Source organism: Bombina bombina, unplaced genomic scaffold (genome assembly GCF_027579735.1).
Source record: "Bombina bombina isolate aBomBom1 unplaced genomic scaffold, aBomBom1.pri scaffold_421, whole genome shotgun sequence".
Lineage (NCBI taxonomy): Eukaryota > Metazoa > Chordata > Amphibia > Anura > Bombinatoridae > Bombina > Bombina bombina.
Window position 1 is genome coordinate 1 of NW_026510719.1, and position 20777 is coordinate 20777.

General features: G+C 39.2%; 1 protein-coding gene across 1 annotated transcript in view; it reads right to left on the reverse strand.

The window, feature by feature from the left end:
• Positions 1–2255: 2255 nt before the first annotated feature.
• LOC128643342 (SANT and BTB domain regulator of class switch recombination-like) overlaps positions 2256–20777 on the reverse strand; it is a 91182-nt gene continuing 72660 nt past the window's right edge. The window contains exons 9-10 of the mRNA XM_053696273.1: positions 13139–13225; positions 2256–2370 (exon numbers count right to left, since the gene is read on the reverse strand). Of these exons, the coding sequence (XP_053552248.1) occupies positions 2256–2370; positions 13139–13225 (202 nt within the window). The remainder of the gene's footprint in view (positions 2371–13138; positions 13226–20777) is intronic.

Genomic DNA, 20777 nt, shown 5'->3' on the forward strand with positions numbered 1-20777 from the left:
CTTACCCAAAAGCACTTAATCAGGTTGTGTTATTTATTTTCAGCCAAGCCAAACAAAATCAATTCAAATATCACTGGAAAAATCCTTAAAACATTTCCATATAATATTATTATCATCTTCATAATTTATTTATAAAGTACCAATATATTCCACAACAGTTTGGCAATAGCTGCATGATAATAGAATAATACTTATAATTCTACGAAAAATAGATGTGCACAGCGGAAAAAATTTTTTGGTTAATTTCGGACCGATTCAGATTTTTTCGAATTTCGGTTCGGATTAAAATAAATTCGGATGTATTTGTTTCGGATTTGATTCGTAAATTTGGAAGTTCGGTATGTGTTATGTTGATTCAGATGGTTCCATGTCCATGGGTATTCGAATGTAACAAATAAATCCGAACGAATTCGTATTTATTTGTTACAAATGCATTTGGAATTGGATTAGTTTAGTTTCGTTGCTAGGGTAATTCGGAAATTCGAATAGATTGTAATCTCCGAATTTGGCAGATTTGTGCGAATTTCGATTCGGAACAAAACACACATGTCTAATGAAAAAGGGTAAAAGACACAGCGCGGGAATTATCATCTAATGTACATCACCTTCATCTACAGTTAATGAGAGTCTACAGCTCTGTAGTTCCTTGTTTGCTTTTAAATGATACAATAAAAGTTACTTTTTATTCACGCTTGAAGACTTTTCTCCTAAAACTGTATTTAAAAGCATTCTTTTAAGAATCGTTTGGGAGACGCTCGTCATGAGAGCCCTGTTATTCTATCGATATATTCTAAAAAAGTGGGCTGAACCTCTTTATGCTGACGAGTTGCGACGTGTCTCCTATAGGATATCATGGGGATCACAACTTCAGAAAAAGTCCGCCAACATCACCACTGAGCTGTAGGGGGGGGCTGTCTTTAAAGAGCTGTTATGTAGGGGGAGCCATTTTTAAAGCGTGTTTACACAAAATACACTGTGCATTCACGAAAATAAAAAAGGTTTTATGTGTAGAATCACTTTTGATTATGCATATGTTTATTCAGTTTTACTTGAATTTAAGGAGCCGTTTTGTACCTACAGGGCAGGTAGGCTCCTAAGATTAAAAGCTAAAGCAAGTGCATGGGTAGTTGATAGAGAAGGTGAGGGGTCCGAGGTGAGAACCATAAGAAAAACAGGTTGATGCATTACAAATCTGAACACCTGAGATGAAGGAAAGGAAATTCCAGAGAGTAGGTGAAGCTCTACAAAAGTCATGAAGACTATAGTATTACTTACAGGTTAACTCCCACTCTTCTACCTACCAGGAGTAAGTACTCATATTTACATTATAATAAAAAATAATAAGTATATCAAATATCAAGTACCAAATATAAATTTGCAAAGACAGAACATGAAATGATTTTGCCATTCTTTTTATTGTACAGAATAGGAAAATTGCTACAATGACATGCCCTCTTCTTTGTTATGAGGATCGGCTCTGAATTAGGTGAGGCAAACATATGTATACATGTTATCATCATCACCAGCACCACCTTAAAGGGACAGTATACTATAAAATTGTTTTTCCCTTAATGTGTTTTAAATTACTTTTTTTTACCAGCTGCAGAGTATAAAATGTATGAGATTTGTTTTTTTTAAGGCTTATTTGTGTATATGAATTAGCTGATTTTGTGTTTTGAAGCCACAACCTAATAAAATGGGTTGAGCTTGTAGGTATACTCAGATCTCATTACTTTATCACATTGTGTACATATACCTGCTTCTTTATCTTATATCTGTCCATAAACCAATCACCAATACTTGGAGAGAATAATGGAAAATTAACATTTTATTACCTTATCTATTCTATACCCCACTGGGAGTGTAATTTCTTCTACTGGCTGTGTTAATACAGCTTGGCCTCGTGGCCAAAAACTTTCCGGATGGGTCGGGGATACCACAGGCTAAATAAACTAATTAAAATGCCAATATAAGGTTAATGGAAATACTTGTAAACAATTTAATACATTCCAGCAGGTAAAGTGGATCATTGATAACAAATTAAAGGGGACAACATTTTTGAGTAAACTGTCCCTTTAAGCAACAGTTAGTTTAAAAAAAAAAAAAAAAAAAGAGAATACAAAATGTTGTTGTTTTTTGGTAGAAACAACCTAGTTTTGCCTATGAGATAAGAGGCTGCATTTAAATGATATATTTCTGCTTCCTCATGCAAGTCACATGGTACAGAATAAATACAGATTTGTATAGAAATTAAATTACCTGATATGAAAGTACACAATATTTCCATGTTGATCTATGTGAATTTTCCCTGGTAGACAAGAGATCTTTTGCTCAGCTTCTTTTGTCAGCAGTCTTTTACAAAGAGAACATCTAACAAGAAACAACAAGACTTACGTTTTTAGCCCAACATTTATAGCATTCTAGGAGTTTTTGACAAAAATAATCAATTATAAAGAAAAAACATAAGTACAGATGTTTATATGTGCAATATTATCTGGGAACTATATGATTAATACAACGTAATTGTACAAATTGCACATTCTAGTGCTACAACCAGCTCACTAGCTGTCCAGCTAGCTAATAATCCTTTGTATATCCATTTAAAAAAAACTCTGCTTCAAACTCACTCCATGAGGCCCATTTATCAAGCTCCGGATGGATCTTGAGGGCCCGTGTTTCTGGCGAATCTTCAGACTCGCCAGAAACACAAGTTATTGAGCAGCGGTCTAAAGACCGCTGCTCCATAACCCTGGCCGCCTGCTCTGATGAGGCGGACAGGAATCGCCACAATTCAACCCGATCGAGTACGATCGGGTTGATTGACACCTCCCTGCTGGCAGCCAATTGGCCGCGAGTCTGCAGGGGGCGGCGTTGCACCAGCAGCTCTTGTGAGCTGCTGGTGCAATGCTGAATACGGAGAGCGTTTTGCTCTCCGCATTCAGCGATGTCTGTCGGACCTGATCCGCACTGTCGGATCAGGTCCAACAGACATTTGGTAAATCGGCCTCCATATCTACAAAAAAACAAACCTCAGCTTTAAGAGTAGCTGATAGACTTTGCTGCTTTTTATACAAAAGGGGTATATTCTCCCAAACCCCATTTAATAAGCAGACTTGTCTAAATTAGTAAATACAAGGTAACAGCTATAAATCACTAAAAACAGCTTTTAATTTAGAAAAGGTTTCTCAGCTGGTAAATACTTTGAGGAAATGGGTCATACAAATTGGACTGTATCCTGAACCAGCGGGCTAAGAACTGTATCTAAACAAGAATACAGGGCTATTTGGTCGCACACACTTTTTTTTTTAATTTTAAAAAAAGGTATTGGGAGAATATACTGCAATGGAGTAAAGTGCTAGCAAGACATTAAAAAAACCTCTTCATATGCATCTAGTTAAACAGTCACATGTTTCATATAGTAATACTCTAGTTACCTCAGAGTGTTGTACTGTATTCAAGTCCAACCTTGTCCCTAAAGCTGTATATTGGTAACCTTGCTCTTAGTTCTGTCATAAAATGTATATCTGGCATACAGTCAATCGAAATGCCTAGTACAAAAAAATCAAATCTTGTACAAAATACACTTGTGCTCGGATCATTCCTAATGCCAGTTCTTGTACTCAATCTTGTATGTATCAACATAACACCATAATTCATTCATATTCATCTTCTTATAATAGATTATTGTATAATATAGTAAACAAATTCTCCATAACTCCTACTTTAGGAAAAGTTACAGCATTTCTTTTAAATAAAATCCTTTTTTACTTTCCTCTTGTCCCTTATTCTAACTGGCTTACTGACAATATCATTATTTTGAGCGGTATAGGATCAATCCTGGTGTGGGGATTTTTACGCTAGAATATTATCTTATTTATTTTCTACACTAGAATGTCCCTTAAAGAGACAGCCAAGTCCAAAAAAAAAACTTTCAGATTTTAAATAGGGCATGTAATTTTAAACAGCTTTCCAATTTACTTTTATCACCAATTTTGCTTTGTTTTTTTTTTTTTTTGTATTCTTAGGTGAAAGCTAAAACTAGGAAAGCTCATATGATAATTTCTAAGCCCTTGAGGGCCTCCTCTTATCACGTGCTTTTTTATTTGCTTTTCACAACAGGGGAGAGCTAGTTCATGTAAACCATATAGATAACATTGTGATCACGCCCGTGGATTGTGGCAGACACTGCACTAATTGGCTAAAATAAAAGTCAATAGATAATAAATAAAATGTCATGTGATCAGGAGGCTGTCAGAAGATGCTTAGATACAAGTTAATCACAGAGGTAAAAAGTATATTAATATAACTGTGTTGGTTATGCAAAACTGGGGAATGGGTAATAAAGGGATTATCTATCTTTTTAAACAACAAAATTCTGGTGTTGACTGTCCCTTTAAACTAAAAGGGACAGTAAAGTCAAAACTAAACTTTCATGATTCGGATAGAGGGACCGATTCATCAAGGGCCGAATGGCCCCTGATGCCCCTGTTTCCGCAAGAGCCTTCAGGCTCGCCGGAAACAGCAGCTATGAAGCAGCGGTCTTAAGACCGCTGCTCCATAAGTGGTACGCTGCCTCTGAGGCTGCGGTCTGCAATCTGCCCGATCCTATACGATTGGGCTGATTGACACCCCTTGCTAGCGGCCGATCTGCAGGGGGCGGCATTGCACAAACAGTTCATAAGCGTATGCTGTCGCCATTCATCGATGTCTGTCGGACATGATCTGCTGAGCGGATCATGTCGGACAGACCAATGATAAATCGGCTCCATATATGTTGGAGCTTCATAAATAAAGTATAATAATAATGGGACCCCCTGCTGCACCAATGGTAGTTCCGCCCCTGAGCAGCACATATATGCCTCGTCATTGGCTCACCTGGTGTGTTCAGCTAGCTCCCAGTAGTGCACTGATGCGCCTTCAACAAAGGATACCAAGAGAATGAAGCAAACTTAATAATAGAAGTAAATTTGGAAGTGGTTTAAAATTGTATGTTCTATAAGAATCATGAAAGTAAGATTTTAGTTTCATGTCCCATTAATGCTGACAATGTTTTTCTTCATTTGTGCCTGTTTGTGGCAACTTGGGGGATGCACACATATCCCTCCTGTCATTGGCACACAAGATGTGTTCAGCTAGCTCCCAGTAGTGCATTGCTGATACTTCAGCTAAGGATATCAAGAGACTGGAGCAAATTTGATAATATAAATAAACTGGAAAGTTATTTAAAATTATATTATCTGTCTGAATCAATACAAAATGTTGTGGTTTTGTTTTGGTTTTAATATTAACTATAAAGTAATTTGTCGATCAATATAAATGTTGATTACTTGTTTTAATAAAATATTAGTGGAGTATATACTTTGTCATTTTTTTGTTTACAGTCTGATATAAATACTAAGTTATATAATGAAAAAACATAATTTATGCTTACCTGATAAATTTATTTCTCTTGTAGTGTGTTCAGTCCACGGGTCATCCATTACTTATGGGATATATTCTCCTTCCCAACAGGAAGTTGCAAGAGGATCACCCAAGCAGAGCTGCTATATAGCTCCTCCCCTCACATGTCATATCCAGTCATTCGACCGAAACAAGACGAGAAAGGAGAAACTATAAGGTGCAGTGGTGACTGGAGATATAATTTTAAAATTTAGAACCTGCCTTAAAAAGACAGGGCGGGCCATGGACTGAACACACTACAAGAGAAATAAATTTATCAGGTAAGCATAAATTATGTTTTCTCTTGTTAAGTGTGTTCAGTCCACGGGTCATCCATTACTTATGGGATACCAATACCAAAGCTAAGTACACGGATGATGGGAGGGACAAGGCAGGAACATTAAACAGAAGGAACCATTGCCTGTAGAACCTTTCTCCCAAAACCAGCCTCCGAAGAAGCGAAAGTGTCAAATTTGTAAAATTTGGAAAAAGTATGAAGTGAAGACCAAGTTGCAGCCTTGCAAATCTGTTCAACAGAGGCCTCATTCTTAAAGGCCCAGGTGGAAGCCACAGCTCTAGTGGAATGAGCTGTAATTCTTTCAGGAGGCTGCTGTCCAGCAGTCTCATAGGCTAAACGTATTATGCTACGAAGCCAAAAAGAGAGAGAGGTAGCCGAAGCCCTTTGACCTCTCCTCTGTCCAGAGTAAACGACAAACAGAGAAGAAGTTTGTCTAAAATCTTTAGTTGCCTGTAAGTAGAACTTCAGAGCACGGACCACGTCTAGATTATGCAAAAGACGTTCCTTCTTTGAAGAAGGATTAGGACATAATAATGGAACAACAATCTCTTGATTGATATTCCTGTTAGAAACAACCTTAGGTAAAAACCCAGGTTTAGTACGCAGTACTACCTTGTCTGAATGAAAGATCAGATAAGGAGAATCACAATGTAAGGCAGATAACTCAGAGACTCTTCGAGCCGAGGAAATAGCCATCAAAAACAAAACTTTCCAAGATAAAAGCTTAATATCAATGGAATGAAGGGGTTCAAACGGAACACCCTGAAGAACTTTAAGAACCAAGTTTAAGCTCCACGGAGGAGCAACAGCTTTAAACACAGGCTTAATTCTAGCCAAAGCCTGACAAAAAGCCTGGACGTCTGGATTCTCTGCCAGACGTTTGTGTAAAAGAATAGACAGAGCGGAAATCTGTCCCTTTAGCGAACTAGCGGATAAACCCTTTTCTAAACCCTCTTGTAGAAAAGCCAATATCCTAGGAATCCTAACCTTACTTCATGAGTAACTCTTGGATTCGCACCAATATAAATATTTACGCCATATCTTATGGTAAATTTTTCTGGTCACAGGTTTCCGAGCCTGTATTAATGTATCAATAACCGAATCCAAAAACCCACGCTTTGATAGAATCAAGCGTTCAATTTCCAGGCAGTCAGCCTCAGAGAAATTAGGTTTGGATGGTTGAAAGGACCCTGAATCAGAAGGTCCTGCCTCAGAGGTAGAGACCATGGTGGACAGGACGACATGTCCACTAGGTCTGCATACCAGGTCCTGCGTGGCCACGCAGGCGCTATCAGAATTACCGATGCCCTCTCCTGTTTGATCCTGGCAATCAGTCGAGGTAGCAACGGAAATGGTGGAAACACATAAGCTATGTTGAAAACCCAAGGGGCTGCTAATGCATCTACTAGCACCGCTCCCGGGTCCCTGGACCTGGATCCGTAACAAGGAAGCTTCGCGTTCTGGCGAGATGCCATGAGATCCAGATCCGGTTTGCCCCAACGACGAATCAGTTGAGCAAATACCTCCGGGTGAAGTTCCCACTCTCCCGGATGAAAAGTCTGGCGACTTAGGAAATCCGCCTCCCAGTTCTCCACGCCTGGGATGTAAATCGCTGACAGGTGGCAAGAGTGAGACTCTGCCCAGAGAATTATCTTCGAGACTTCCAACATCGCTAGGGAACTCCTGGTTCCCCTTTGATGATTGATGTAAGCCACAGTCGTGATATTGTCTGACTGAAATCTGATGAACCTCAGTTTTGCTAACTGAGGCCAAGCTAGAAGAGCATTGAATATTGCTCTTAATTCTAGAATGTTTATTGGAAGGAGTTTCTCCTCCTGAGTCCACGATCCCTGAGCCTTCAGGGAATTCCAGACTGCTCCCCAGCCTAGAAGGCTGGCATCCGTTGTTACAACCGTCCAATCTGGTCTGCGAAAGGTCATTCCTTTGGACAGATGAACCGGTGACAACCACCAGAGAAGAGAATCTCTGGTCTCCTGGTCCAGATTTAGCAAAGGGGACAGATCTGAGTAATCCACGTTCCATTGACTGAGCATGCATAGTTGCAGCGGTCTGAGATGCAGGCGAGCAAATGGCACTATGTCCATTGCCGCGACAATTAATCCGATTACCTCCATGCACTGAGCTACTGATGGGCTTGGAATGGAATGAAGGACACGGCAAGCATTGAGAATCTTTGATAACCTGGACTCCGTCAGGTAAATCTTCATCTCTACAGAATCTATAAGAGTCCCTAGAAAAGGAACCCTTGTGAGTGGTAACAGAGAACTCTTATCCACGTTCACTTTCCACCCATGCGACCTCAGAAATGCTAGAACTATCTCTGTATGAGACTTTGCATTCTGAAAACTTGACGCTTGTATCAGAATGTCGTCTAGGTACGGAGCCACTGCTATGCCTCGTGGTCTTAGTACCGCCAGAAGAGAGCCTTGAACCTTCGTAAAAATTCTCGGGGCCGTGGCTAACCCGAAGGGAAGAGCCACAAACTGGTAATGCCTGTCTAGAAAGGCAAACCTTAGGTACCGATAATGATCTTTGTGAATCGGTATGTGAAGGTAAGCATCCTTTAAGTCCACTGTGGTCATATATTGACCCTCTTGGATCATGGGTAGGATGGTTCGAATGGTTTCCATCTTGAACGATGGTACCCTTAGGAATTTGTTTAAGATCTTTAAGTCCAAGATTGGTCTGAAGGTTCCCTCTTTTTTGGGAACCACAAATAGATTTGAGTAAAATCCTTGTCCCTGTTCCGATCGCGGAACTGAGTGGATCACTCCCATGATTAAGAGGTCTTGTACACATTGTAGAAATGCCTCTCTCTTTACTAGGTTTGTTGATAACCTCGATAGATGGAACCTCCCTTGTGGAGGAGAGGTTTTGAAATCCAGAAGGTATCCCTGAGATATAATCTTCAACGTCCAGGGATCCTGCACATCTCTTGCCCAAGCCTGGGCGAAGAGAGAAAGTCTGCCCCCCACTAAATCCGTCTCCGGATAGGGGGCCCTGTCTTCATGCTGTCTTAGGGGCGGGAGTAGGCTTTCTGGCCTGCTTGCCCTTGTTCCATGACTGGTTGCCTTTCCAACCCTGTCTGTAACGAGCAGTAGTTCCTTCCTGTTTTGGAGCGGAGGAAGTTGATGCTGCTCCTGCCTTGAAGTTACGAAAGGCACGAAAATTAGACTGTTTGGCCTTTGGTTTGGCCCTGTCCTGAGGAAGGGCATGGCCCTTACCTCCCGTAATGTCAGCAATAATTTCCTTCAAGCCGGGCCAGAATAAGGTCTGCCCTTTGAAAGGAATGTTAAGTAGCTTAGATTTGGAAGTTACATCCGCTGACCAGGATTTAAGCCAGAGCGCTCTGCGCGCCTGTATGGCGAATCCGGAATTTTTAGCCGTAAGTTTGGTTAGATGTACTACGGCATCTGAAACAAACGCATTAGCTTGCTTAAGGGTTCTAACTTTGATCAAAGCCTCATCCAATGGCGCTGTGCGAATCGCCTCTTCCAGAGACTCAAACCAGAATGCCGGTGCAGCCGTGACAGGCGCAATGCATGCAAGAGGCTGCAATATAAAACCCTGTTGAACAAACATTTTCTTAAGATAACCCTCTAATTTTTTATCCATTGGATCTGAGAAAGCACAGCTATCCTCCACCGGGATAGTGGTACGTTTGGCTAAAGTAGAAACTGCTCCCTCCACCTTAGGGACCGTCTGCCATAAGTCTCGTGTGGTGGCGTCTATAGGAAACATTTTTCTAAATATCGGGGGAGGGGAAAAAGGCACACCGGGTCTATCCCACTCCTTACTAATAATTTCTGTAAGTCTTTTTGGTATAGGAAAGACGTCAGTACACACCGGTACCGCGTAGTATCTATCCAACCTACACATTTTCTCTGGAATTGCCACCGTGTCGCAATCATTCAGAGCCGCTAATACCTCCCCTAGTAACACACGGAGGTTCTCAAGCTTAAATTTAAAATTTGAAATTTCTGAATCCGGTCTCCCTGGATCAGAACCGTCACCGACAGAATGAAGCTCACCGTCCTCATGTTCTGCAAATTGTGACGCAGTATCAGACATGGCTCTCGTGTCATCAGCGCGCTCTGTCCTTAACCCAGAGCTATCGCGCTTGCCCCTTAATTCGGGCATATTATATAATACTTCTTTCATAACATTAGCCATATCATGTAAAGTGATTTGTAAGGGCCTAGATGTACTTGGCGTCTCAATCTTACGCATCTCCCGAGCGGGAGACGCAGGTACTGACACGTGAGGAGAGTTAGGCGGCATAACTTCCCCCTCGTTGACTTAGCAATGAAACTAGCAAGCTTGGAAATCACTTTCAATAAGTTTACAAGCAATATAAAAAAACGCTGCAGCAAGAAGTGTATTATCAGCAGAGGATTGCACCCATTAGCAAAAGGATGATTAACCCCTCAATACCCAAAACGGATAAAACGGATATCAATTAAGATTTAACGCTTTTAATCACAGTCCAACACACTGTCACAGATCTGCTGTGACTGATTACCTCCCTCAAAAATGAATTTTGCAGACCCCTGAGCTCTCTAGAGACGTCCTGGATCAAGGAGGAAGAAGCAGGAAGACTGTGCTAGAATTTTAACTGCGCAACAAGGCACTAAAACAAGGTCCCTCCCACTCCTATTACAACAGTGGGAGCCCTGATATAACGGTTTCTATGCAGAAAATATATGTTAGCCATGTGGAAAAAAATCATGCCCAAAGAGATTTATCACCAAAGTACCTCACAAAAACGAATAACATGCCAGTAAACGTTTTATTAAAAAACAACATTTTCCAATGTCATGCAAAGTTATCACTAAGCCTGCTACCAGTCGCTACCACTGCAGATAAGGCTTAAGTATTATTTCAGTTTTAACAGTATTTTCTCAGTCAAATTCTAGTCCCTAGAAAATAACTCGACTGCGCATACATTTATCAGCCTGATACCAGTTGCCACTACTGCATTTAAGGCTGTACTTACATCATACGGTAACAGCAGTATTTTCAAAGTCAATTCCATTCCCAGAAAATAATGTACTGCACATACCTCATTTGCGGAGGACCCCGCATGCTATTCCCAGTTTCTGAAGTTACCCCACTCCTCAGAATGTCGAGAACAGCCAGTGCTAAGATCATAGAAAAAAACGCAGGCAGTTTCTTCTTCCAAATACTGCTTGAGAAAGAAAAACAGCACACTCCGGTGCCATTTAAAATAACAAACTTTTGATTGAAGAATAGTTAAGTAAAAACTCCAGCTCCTCTCGCGACCTCCTTCTTTGTTGAGGGTTGCAAGAGAATGACTGGATATGACATGTGAGGGGAGGAGCTATATAGCAGCTCTGCTTGGGTGATCCTCTTGCAACTTCCTGTTGGGAAGGAGAATATATCCCATAAGTAATGGATGACCCGTGGACTGAACACACTTAACAAGAGAAACTTCACTTACCTCTTTATATTGCTAAAAACAAAAGAAATATACTTAAAGGGACATCATAACCAAATGTTGAAGCACTTGAAAGTAATGCAACATATCTGTAGAAAAGGTAACTAGAAAACATCACTTAAACATCTCTATGTAATAAAGGAAGATATTTTACGTCAAAATGTCTCATCCCATCTTAAAGGGACTTTATTCAGCATACTAGCTATAGAAACTTGCAAGGGAGTGTGCATCTGGTATGTACAAGCACAATCATGTTGTTATTTCCCTATTCAGTTTAAGGCATTTTACTATGAAATCTCATGATATTTCAGTGAAGTCTCATGAGATCAAACTAAAGCAAAGTATAGCATCAGCAATGATGAAGCTGATTGGCTGGATTTTTTTCAACCTGCAGCTGACAGTAACTGGAGGATAACTGTTCAAACAGCACTTACTCAGTTATGCTGCATCAGTATCAAGTGATTAAGCCTATGGGTATTATGTCCCTTTAATGACTGCAAAACAAAATAATGTCCCTTACATATAAATATACTGTGATTTATTGGCATTACACTCCTACTCATTTGGAGTCCCACAAGGCTCTGTTTTGGGTCCCTTGCTTTTCTCTCTCTATACATCCTCAGTTGGAAAACGTATAGCCTCCTTTGGCTTCCAGTACCACTTATATGCTGATGATACCCAAATCTATCTTTCCTCTCCTGATATCTCTCCCTCCTTACTCAACCAGATTTCCAACTGCCTCTCTGCAATTCCTATTGGATGTCTTCACACTACCTCCAACTTAATCTGTCCAAAACTGAGCTGCTTCTTATTCCCCCTCTTTGAGACATCCAACACTTGACAATGCTCTAATGGTCGGAGACTCTATTCTCAATACCTCACCCCAGGTCCGCTATCTTGGGGTCACACTTGACTCAGAACTCACATTCAACCCACATATACAAGCGCTTACCAAATCCTGCCGTGCACACGTACACAACATTTCCAGAATTTGTCCCTTCCTTACTCAAAAAACTACAAAAATAATAATTCCTTCCCTCATTTTCTCACGCATTGATTATTGCAATCTTCTTCTAAATGGCCTTCCAAAGCACCGCCTCTCCTCCATACAATCTATTATGAATGCTACAGCTAGACTCATCCACCTAAGTTACCGATCTACATCAGCTGCTCCACTCTCAGTCTCTACACTGGCTCCCCATACACTCCAGAATACAACTTAAAGTATTAACCCTAACTAACAAAGCACTCAACAGTCTAACTCCCAACTAAATTTCCTCTTTCATCTACAAATATTCCCCATCCAGTTCTCTTTGATCAAACTCTGACCTACGTCTCTCTACTCCTGTTATCTCTACATCCCCCTCCCGTCTCCAAGACTTCTCACATGCTGCTCCTGTCCTCTGGAACTCTCTACCCCGCTCAATAAGACTGTCTCCAACCTTGTATAGCTTCAGACGCTCCTTGAAAGCATATCTATTCAGAGAGGCTTTCCATCTCTCACCCTACCAAAATAATTATTCAACTGCCTGACTCACTGTAGCAACTACAATCCATGTGACAATCCAAGCTACCCCAAACCTTATGTCTCTGCACCCTCAACCTGTAGACTGTGAGCTCTCCGGAGTAAGGCCCTCTTCCTCCTGTACTAGATTTGTTTAGTTTGTTATGTTTTGTATTTTATCACAAATCCTTGTCATTGTATACCCCTATCTTTGTACCCAGCGCTATACAATATATATATATATATATATATATATATATATACACACACACACACACACACATACACACACAGTAATGTCATACACAAATTTAAGTTCCAACACTGCAAGCACATGCTAAAAAGTAAAAGGTAAATAACCAATAACAACATGCACATTTTTTAATTTAAAGAAAAAAATTAAAATACAAAAACGTACCTATAGAGTGTTGAAGCGTTTGCCGAAGAGTCTTTGTTCTTGTATTCTGGATCAAACAATCTTTCAATTTTCTTGCAGAATATTTTGCTAAAGAGAAACAAGTCCATGCTTAGATACAGCTTTGGCTGTGTAGAATATTAGCATCTATTTTTTAAAAGTACAAACGAAAATAAAAATAACTGCGCCACACTAATAATAATATCAAGGAAAACAGTTTTTTAGATTATATATATATATATATATATATATATATATATATATATATATATATATATATATATATATATATATATATATATATATATATATATATATATATATATATATATATATATAATAAAATTAAAATTGTCATTAATCATTTTTTAAATTGAGAAATGATAGATGCTCTATATATAGCAATGTTCCTCTAGCAACATAAGGTAAAATTATCGCATTTATGATTACCAACTACAATTCTAAATGTAGTTATATGACACAGAGGGTCACTTGAGGAACAGAAAGGTAATTCAGAGTGATAACTATTTTAAGTACCCTTTATTACCCATTCCCCAGTTTTGCATAACCAACACGGTTATAATAATATACTTGTAACCTCTGTGATTACTTTATATCTAAGCCTCCGCTGACTGCAGCACTACATCACAGGAAATAGTGCTGCCATCTAGTGCTCTTGCTAATGTATAACATTAGTACTACATGACAGGAAATAGTGCTGCCATCTAGTGCTCTTGCTAATGTATAACATTAGTACTACATAACAGGAAATAGTGCTGCCATCTAGTGCTCTTGCTAATGTATAACATTAGTACTACATGACAGGAAATAGTGCTGCCATCTAGTGCTCTTGCTAATGTATAACATTAGTACTACATGACAGGAAATAGTGCTGCCATCTAGTGCTCTTGCTAATGTATAACATTAGTACTACATGACAGGAAATAGTGTCATCTAGTGCTCTTGCTAATGTATAACGTTAGTACTACATGACAGGAAATAGTGCTGCCATCTAGTGCTCTTGCTAACGTATAACATTAGTACTACATGACAGGAAATAGTGCTGCCATCTAGTGCTCTTGCTAATGTATAACGTTAGTACTACATGACAGGAAATAGTGCTGCCATCTAGTGCTCTTGCTAATGTATAACATTAGTACTACATGACAGGAAATAGTGCTGCCATCTAGTGCTCTTGCTAATGTATAACATTAGTACTACATGACAGGAAATAGTGCTGCCATCTAGTGCTCTTGCTAATGTATAACATTAGTACTACATGACAGGAAATAGTGTCATCTAGTGCTCTTGCTAATGTATAACGCTAGTACTACATGACAGGAAATAGTGCTGCCATCTAGTGCTCTTGCTAACGTATAACATTAGTACTACATGACAGGAAATAGTGCTGCCATCTAGTGCTCTTGCTAATGTATAACGTTAGTACTACATGACAGGAAATAGTGCTGCCATCTAGTGCTCTTGCTAATGTATAACATTAGTACTACATGACAGGAAATAGTGCCATCTAGTGCTCTTGCTAATGTATAACATTGTTGCAAAACTGCTGCAGATACATGCACACTCCTGAGCTTACCTTCCAGCGTTTTAACAAAGGATATGCTGGAAAGTATATTGGAAAGTTGTTTATACTTTATCTGAATCATGAAAGAAAAATTTGGGGTTTATGTCCATTTAAGAATGTCATAGAGGCTACTTCTAGCACATACGATAAATAGGTGAACGTTGATGCAAATTGGTTAACAATTACAAATGCCCATTCATAATAAACTATTGTAGATAATTCTTTATATTACATTTCTGTCCTCATCTACAAAGCTACCTCCAGATATGATCACCAACTACAGTTCTAAAAGCATTTTTTTTATTTTTGAAATGTGATTCCCCCCCCCCCCCCCTATGGATTACCATCGACTCTCCTATATTGTAAATTAGATGCATTAATAAGCAATATATTTAAAATGTTAATATATTTATATAAAATCAACAAAGTAAAGGGACAGTAAAGTCAAAATTAAACTTATATGGATTGTATAGAGCATAGCATTTTAAATAACTTTCCAGTTTACTTCAATTGCCGCTTTTGCTTAGTCCTCTTGGTATCCTTTGTTAAAGAGTAACCATAGGTAAGCTCTGGAGCGTGCATGAGTCTTTAGCCACCTAGCATCAGTGTATGCAACAATGTTTATAGCAATGGTATACATAATTACAAATATTGCTGCCATATAATGCTACAGACACTCTATGACAGCAGAGTCTGCTACTTTATATACCAATGTTTTAAGCATATTCGCACTTGCTTGATGGCTAAGGATACGTGCACGATTTACTGCTTACTTAGGATAACTCTTTAACAAAGGATACTAGGAAAACTATGCAAAATTAATAATAGAAGTGAATTGGAAAGTTGTTTAAAATGGTATGCTCTCTGAATCATGTAAGTGTAAATTTGACATTACTGTCCCTTTAATCAAGGACCAAGGACGTGCCTGACACTTCCTCTGGGGTTTCAAGCGCTGGAAGCAATTGCTTCCAGGGTATTGCAGTGATGCCTCCATGTTAAAAGGGACACTAAACCCAAATTTTTTCTTTAGTGATTCATATAGAGCATGCAATTTTAAGCAACTTTCTAATTTACTCCTATTATCATATTTTCTTCATTCTCTTGGTATCTTTATTTGAAAAGCAAGAATGTAAGTTTAGATGCCGGCCCATTTTTGGTGAACAACATGGGTTGTTCTTGCGGATTGGTGGATAAATTCACCCACCAAAAAACATGTGCTGTCCAGGTGTCTGAACCAAAAAACATAATTTATGTAAGAACTTACCTGATAAATTCATTTCTTTCATATTAGCAAGAGTCCATGAGCTAGTGACGTATGGGATATACATTCCTACCAGGAGGGGCAAAGTTTCCCAAACCTTAAAATGCCTATAAATACACCCCTCACCACACCCACAATTCAGTTTAACGAATAGCCAAGAAGTGGGGTGATAAGAAAAAAGTGCAAAAGCATATAAAATAAGGAATTGGAATAATTGTGCTTTATACAAAAAAATCATAACCACCACAAAAAAGGGCGGGCCTCATGGACTCTTGCTAATATGAAAGAAATGAATTTATCAGGTAAGTTCTTACATAAATTATGTTTTCTTTCATGTAATTAGCAAGAGTCCATGAGCTAGTGACGTATGGGATAATGACTACCCAAGATGTGGATCTTTCCACGCAAGAGTCACTAGAGAGGGAGGGATAAAATAAAGACAGCCAATTCCTGCTGAAAATAATCCACACCCAAAATAAAGTTTAATGAAAAACATAAACAGAAGATTCAAACTGAAACCGCTGCCTGAAGTACTTTTCTACCAAAAACTGCTTCAGAAGAAGAAAATACATCAAAATGGTAGAATTTAGTAAAAGTATGCAAAGAGGACCAAGTTGCTGCTTTGCAAATCTGATCAACCGAAGCTTCATTCCTAAACGCCCAGGAAGTAGAAACTGACCTAGTAGAATGAGCTGTAATCCTTTGAGGCGGAGTTTTACCCGACTTGACATAGGCATGATGAATTAAAGATTTCAACCAAGATGCCAAAGAAATGGCAGAAGCTTTCTGGCCTTTTCTAGAACCGGAAAAGATAACAAATAGACTAGAAGTCTTTCGGAAAGACTTAGTAGCTTCAACATAATATTTCAAAGCTCTAACAACATCCAAAGAATGCAACGATTTCTCCTTAGAATTCTTAGGATTAGGACATAATGAAGGAACCACAATTTCTCTACTAATGTTGTTGGAATTCACAACTTTAGGTAAAAATTCAAAAGAAGTTCGCAACACCGCCTTATCCTGATGAAAAATCAGAAAAGGAGACTCACAAGAAAGAGCAGATAATTCAGAGACTCTTCTGGCAGAAGAGATCGCCAAAAGAAACAAAACTTTCCAAGAAAGTAATTTAATGTCCAATGAATGCATAGGTTCAAACGGAGGAGCTTGAAGAGCCCCCAGAACCAAATTCAAACTCCAAGGAGGAGAAATTGACTTAATGACAGGTTTTATACGAACCAAAGCTTGTACAAAACAATGAATATCAGGAAGATTAGCAATCTTTCTGTGAAAAAGAACAGAAAGAGCAGAGATTTGTCCTTTCAAAGAACTTGCGGATAAACCTTTATCTAAACCATCCTGAAGAAACTGTAAAATTCTCGGAATTCTAAAAGAATGCCAAGAAAAATGATGAGAAAGACACCAAGAAATATAAGTCTTCCAGACTCTATAATATATCTCTCTGGATACAGATTTACGAGCCTGTAACATAGTAGTAATCACAGAGTCAGAGAAACCTCTTTGACCAAGAATCAAGCGTTCAATCTCCATACCTTTAAATTTAAGGATTTGAGATCCTGATGGAAAAAAGGACTTTGCGACAGAAGGTCTGGTCTTAGCGGAAGAGTCCACGGATGGCAAGAGGCCATCCGGACAAGATCCGCATACCAAAACCTGTGAGGCCATGCCGGAGCTATCAGCAGAACAAACGAGCATTCCTTCAGAATCTTGGAGATTACTCTTGGAAGAAGAACTAGAGGCGGAAAGATATAGGCAGGATGATACTTCCAAGGAAGTGATAATGCATCCACTGCTTCCGCCTGAGGATCCCGGGATCTGGACAGATACCTGGGAAGTTTCTTGTTTAGATGAGACGCCATCAGATCTATTTCTGGAAGCTCCCACATTTGAACAATCTGAAGAAATACCTCTGGGTGAAGAGACCATTCGCCCGGATGCAACGTTTGGCGACTGAGATAATCCGCTTCCCAATTGTCTATACCTGGGATATGAACCGCAGAGATTAGACAGGAGCTGGATTCCGCCCAAACCAGAATTCGAGATACTTCTTTCATAGCCAGAGGACTGTGAGTCCCTCCTTGATGATTGATGTATGCCACAGTTGTGACATTGTCTGTCTGAAAACAAATGAACGATTCTCTCTTCAGAAGAGGCCAAGACTGAAGAGCTCTGAAAATTGCACGGAGTTCCAAAATATTGATCGGTAATCTCACCTCCTGAGATTCCCAAACTCCTTGTGCCGTCAGAGATCCCCACACAGCTCCCCAACCTGTGAGACTTGCATCTGTTGAAATTACAGTCCAGGTCGGAAGCACAAAAGAAGCCCCCTGATTTAAACGATGGTGATCTGTCCACCACGTTAGAGAGTGTCGTACAATCGGTTTTAAAGATATTAATTGAGATATCTTTGTGTAATCCCTACACCATTGATTCAGCATACAGAGCTGAAGAGGTCGCATGTGAAAACGAGTAAAGGGGATCGCGTCCGATGCAGCAGTCATAAGACCTAGAATTTCCATGCATAAGGCTACCGAAGGGAATGATTGTGACTGAAGGTTTCGACAAGCTGAAATCAATTTTAGACGTCTCTTGTCTGTCAAAGACAGAGTCATGGACACTGAATCTATCTGGAAACCCAGAAAGGTTACCCTTGTCTGAGGAATCAATGAACTTTTTGGTGAATTGATCCTCCAACCATGATCTTGAAGAAACAACACAAGTCGATTCGTATGAGATTCTGCTAAATGTAAAGACTGAGCAAGTACCAAGATATCGTCCAAATAAGGAAATACCACAATACCCTGTTCTCTGAGTACAGACAGAAGGGCACCGAGAACCTTTGTAAAAATTCTTGGAGCTGTAGCTAGGCCAAACGGCAGAGCCACAAACTGGTAATGCTTGTCCAGAAAAGAGAATCTCAGGAACTGATAATGATCTGGATGAATCGGAATATGCAGATATGCATCCTGTAAATCTATTGTGGACATATAATGCCCTTGCTGAACAAAAGGCAAGATAGTCCTTACAGTTACCATTTTGAACGTTGGTATCCTTACATAACGATTCAATATTTTTAGATCCAGAACTGGTCTGAAGGAATTCTCCTTCTTTGGTACAATGAAGAGATTTGAATAAAACCCCATCCCCTGTTCCAGAACTGGAACTGGCATAATTACTCCAGCCAACTCTAGATCTGAAACACAATTCAGAAATGCTTGAGCTTTCACTGGATTAACTGGGACACGGGAAAGAAAAAATCTCTTTGCAGGAGGTCTCATCTTGAAACCAATTCTGTACCCTTCTGAAACAATGTTCTGAATCCAAAGATTGTGAACAGAATTGATCCAAATTTCTTTGAAAAAACGTAACCTGCCCCCTACCAGCTGAGCTGGAATGAGGGCCACACCTTCATGTGGACTTAGAAGCTGGCTTTGCTTTTCTAGAAGGCTTGAATTTATTCCAGACTGGAGATGGTTTCCAAACTGAAACTGCTCCTGAGGATGAAGGATCAGGCTTTTGTTCTTTGTTGAAACGAAAGGAACGAAAACGATTATTAGCCCTGTTTTTACCCTTAGATTTTTTATCCTGTGGTAAAAAAGTTCCTTTCCCACCAGTAACAGTTGAGATAATAAAATCCAACTGAGAACCAAATAATTTGTTACCCTGGAAAGAAATGGAAAGTAGAGTTGATTTAGAAGCCATATCAGCATTCCAAGTCTTAAGCCATAAAGCTCTTCTAGCTAAAATAGCTAGAGACATACACCTGACATCAACTCTGATAATATCAAAAATGGCATCACAGATAAAATTATTAGCATGTTGAAGAAGAATAATAATATTATGAGAATCATGATCTGTTACTTGTTGCGCTAAAGTTTCCAACCAAAAAGATGAAGCTGCAGCAACATCAGCCAATGATATAGCAGGTCTAAGAAGATTACCTGAACACAGATAAGCTTTTCTTAGAAAGGATTCAATTTTCCTATCTAAAGGATCCTTAAACGAAGTACCATCTGACGTAGGAATAGTAGTACGTTTAGCAAGGGTAGAAATAGCCCCATCAACTCTAGGGATTTTGTCCCAAAATTCTAATCTGTCAGACGGCACAGGATATAATTGCTTAAAACGTTTAGAAGGAGTAAATGAATTACCCAATTTATCCCATTCTCTGGAAATTACTTCAGAAATAGCACTAGGAACAGGAAAAACTTCTGGAATAATCACAGGAGATTTAAAGACCTTATCTAAACGTTAAGAATTAGTATCAAGAGGACCAGAATCCTCAATTTCTAAAGCAATTAGTACTTCTTTAAGTAAAGAACGAATAAATTCCATTTTAAATAAATATGAAGATTTATCAGCATCAATCTCTGAAACAGAATCCTCTGAACCAGAAGAGTCATCAGAATCAGAATGATGATGTTAATTTAAAAATTCATCTGTATAAAGAGAAGTTTTAAAAGATTTTTTATGTTTACTAGAAGGAGGAATAACAGACATAGCCTTCTTGATGGATTCAGAAACAAAATCTCTTATGTTATCAGGAACATTCTGAACATTAGATGTTGATGGAACTGCAACAGGTAATGGTACATTACTAAAGGAAATATTATCTGCATTAACAAGTTTGTCATGACAATTAATACAAACAACAGCTGGAGGAATAGCTACCAAAAGTTTACAGCAGATACACTTAGCTTTGGTAGTTCCAGCACCAGACAGCGATTTTCCTGAAGTATCTTCTGACTCAGATGCAACGTGAGACATCTTGCAATATG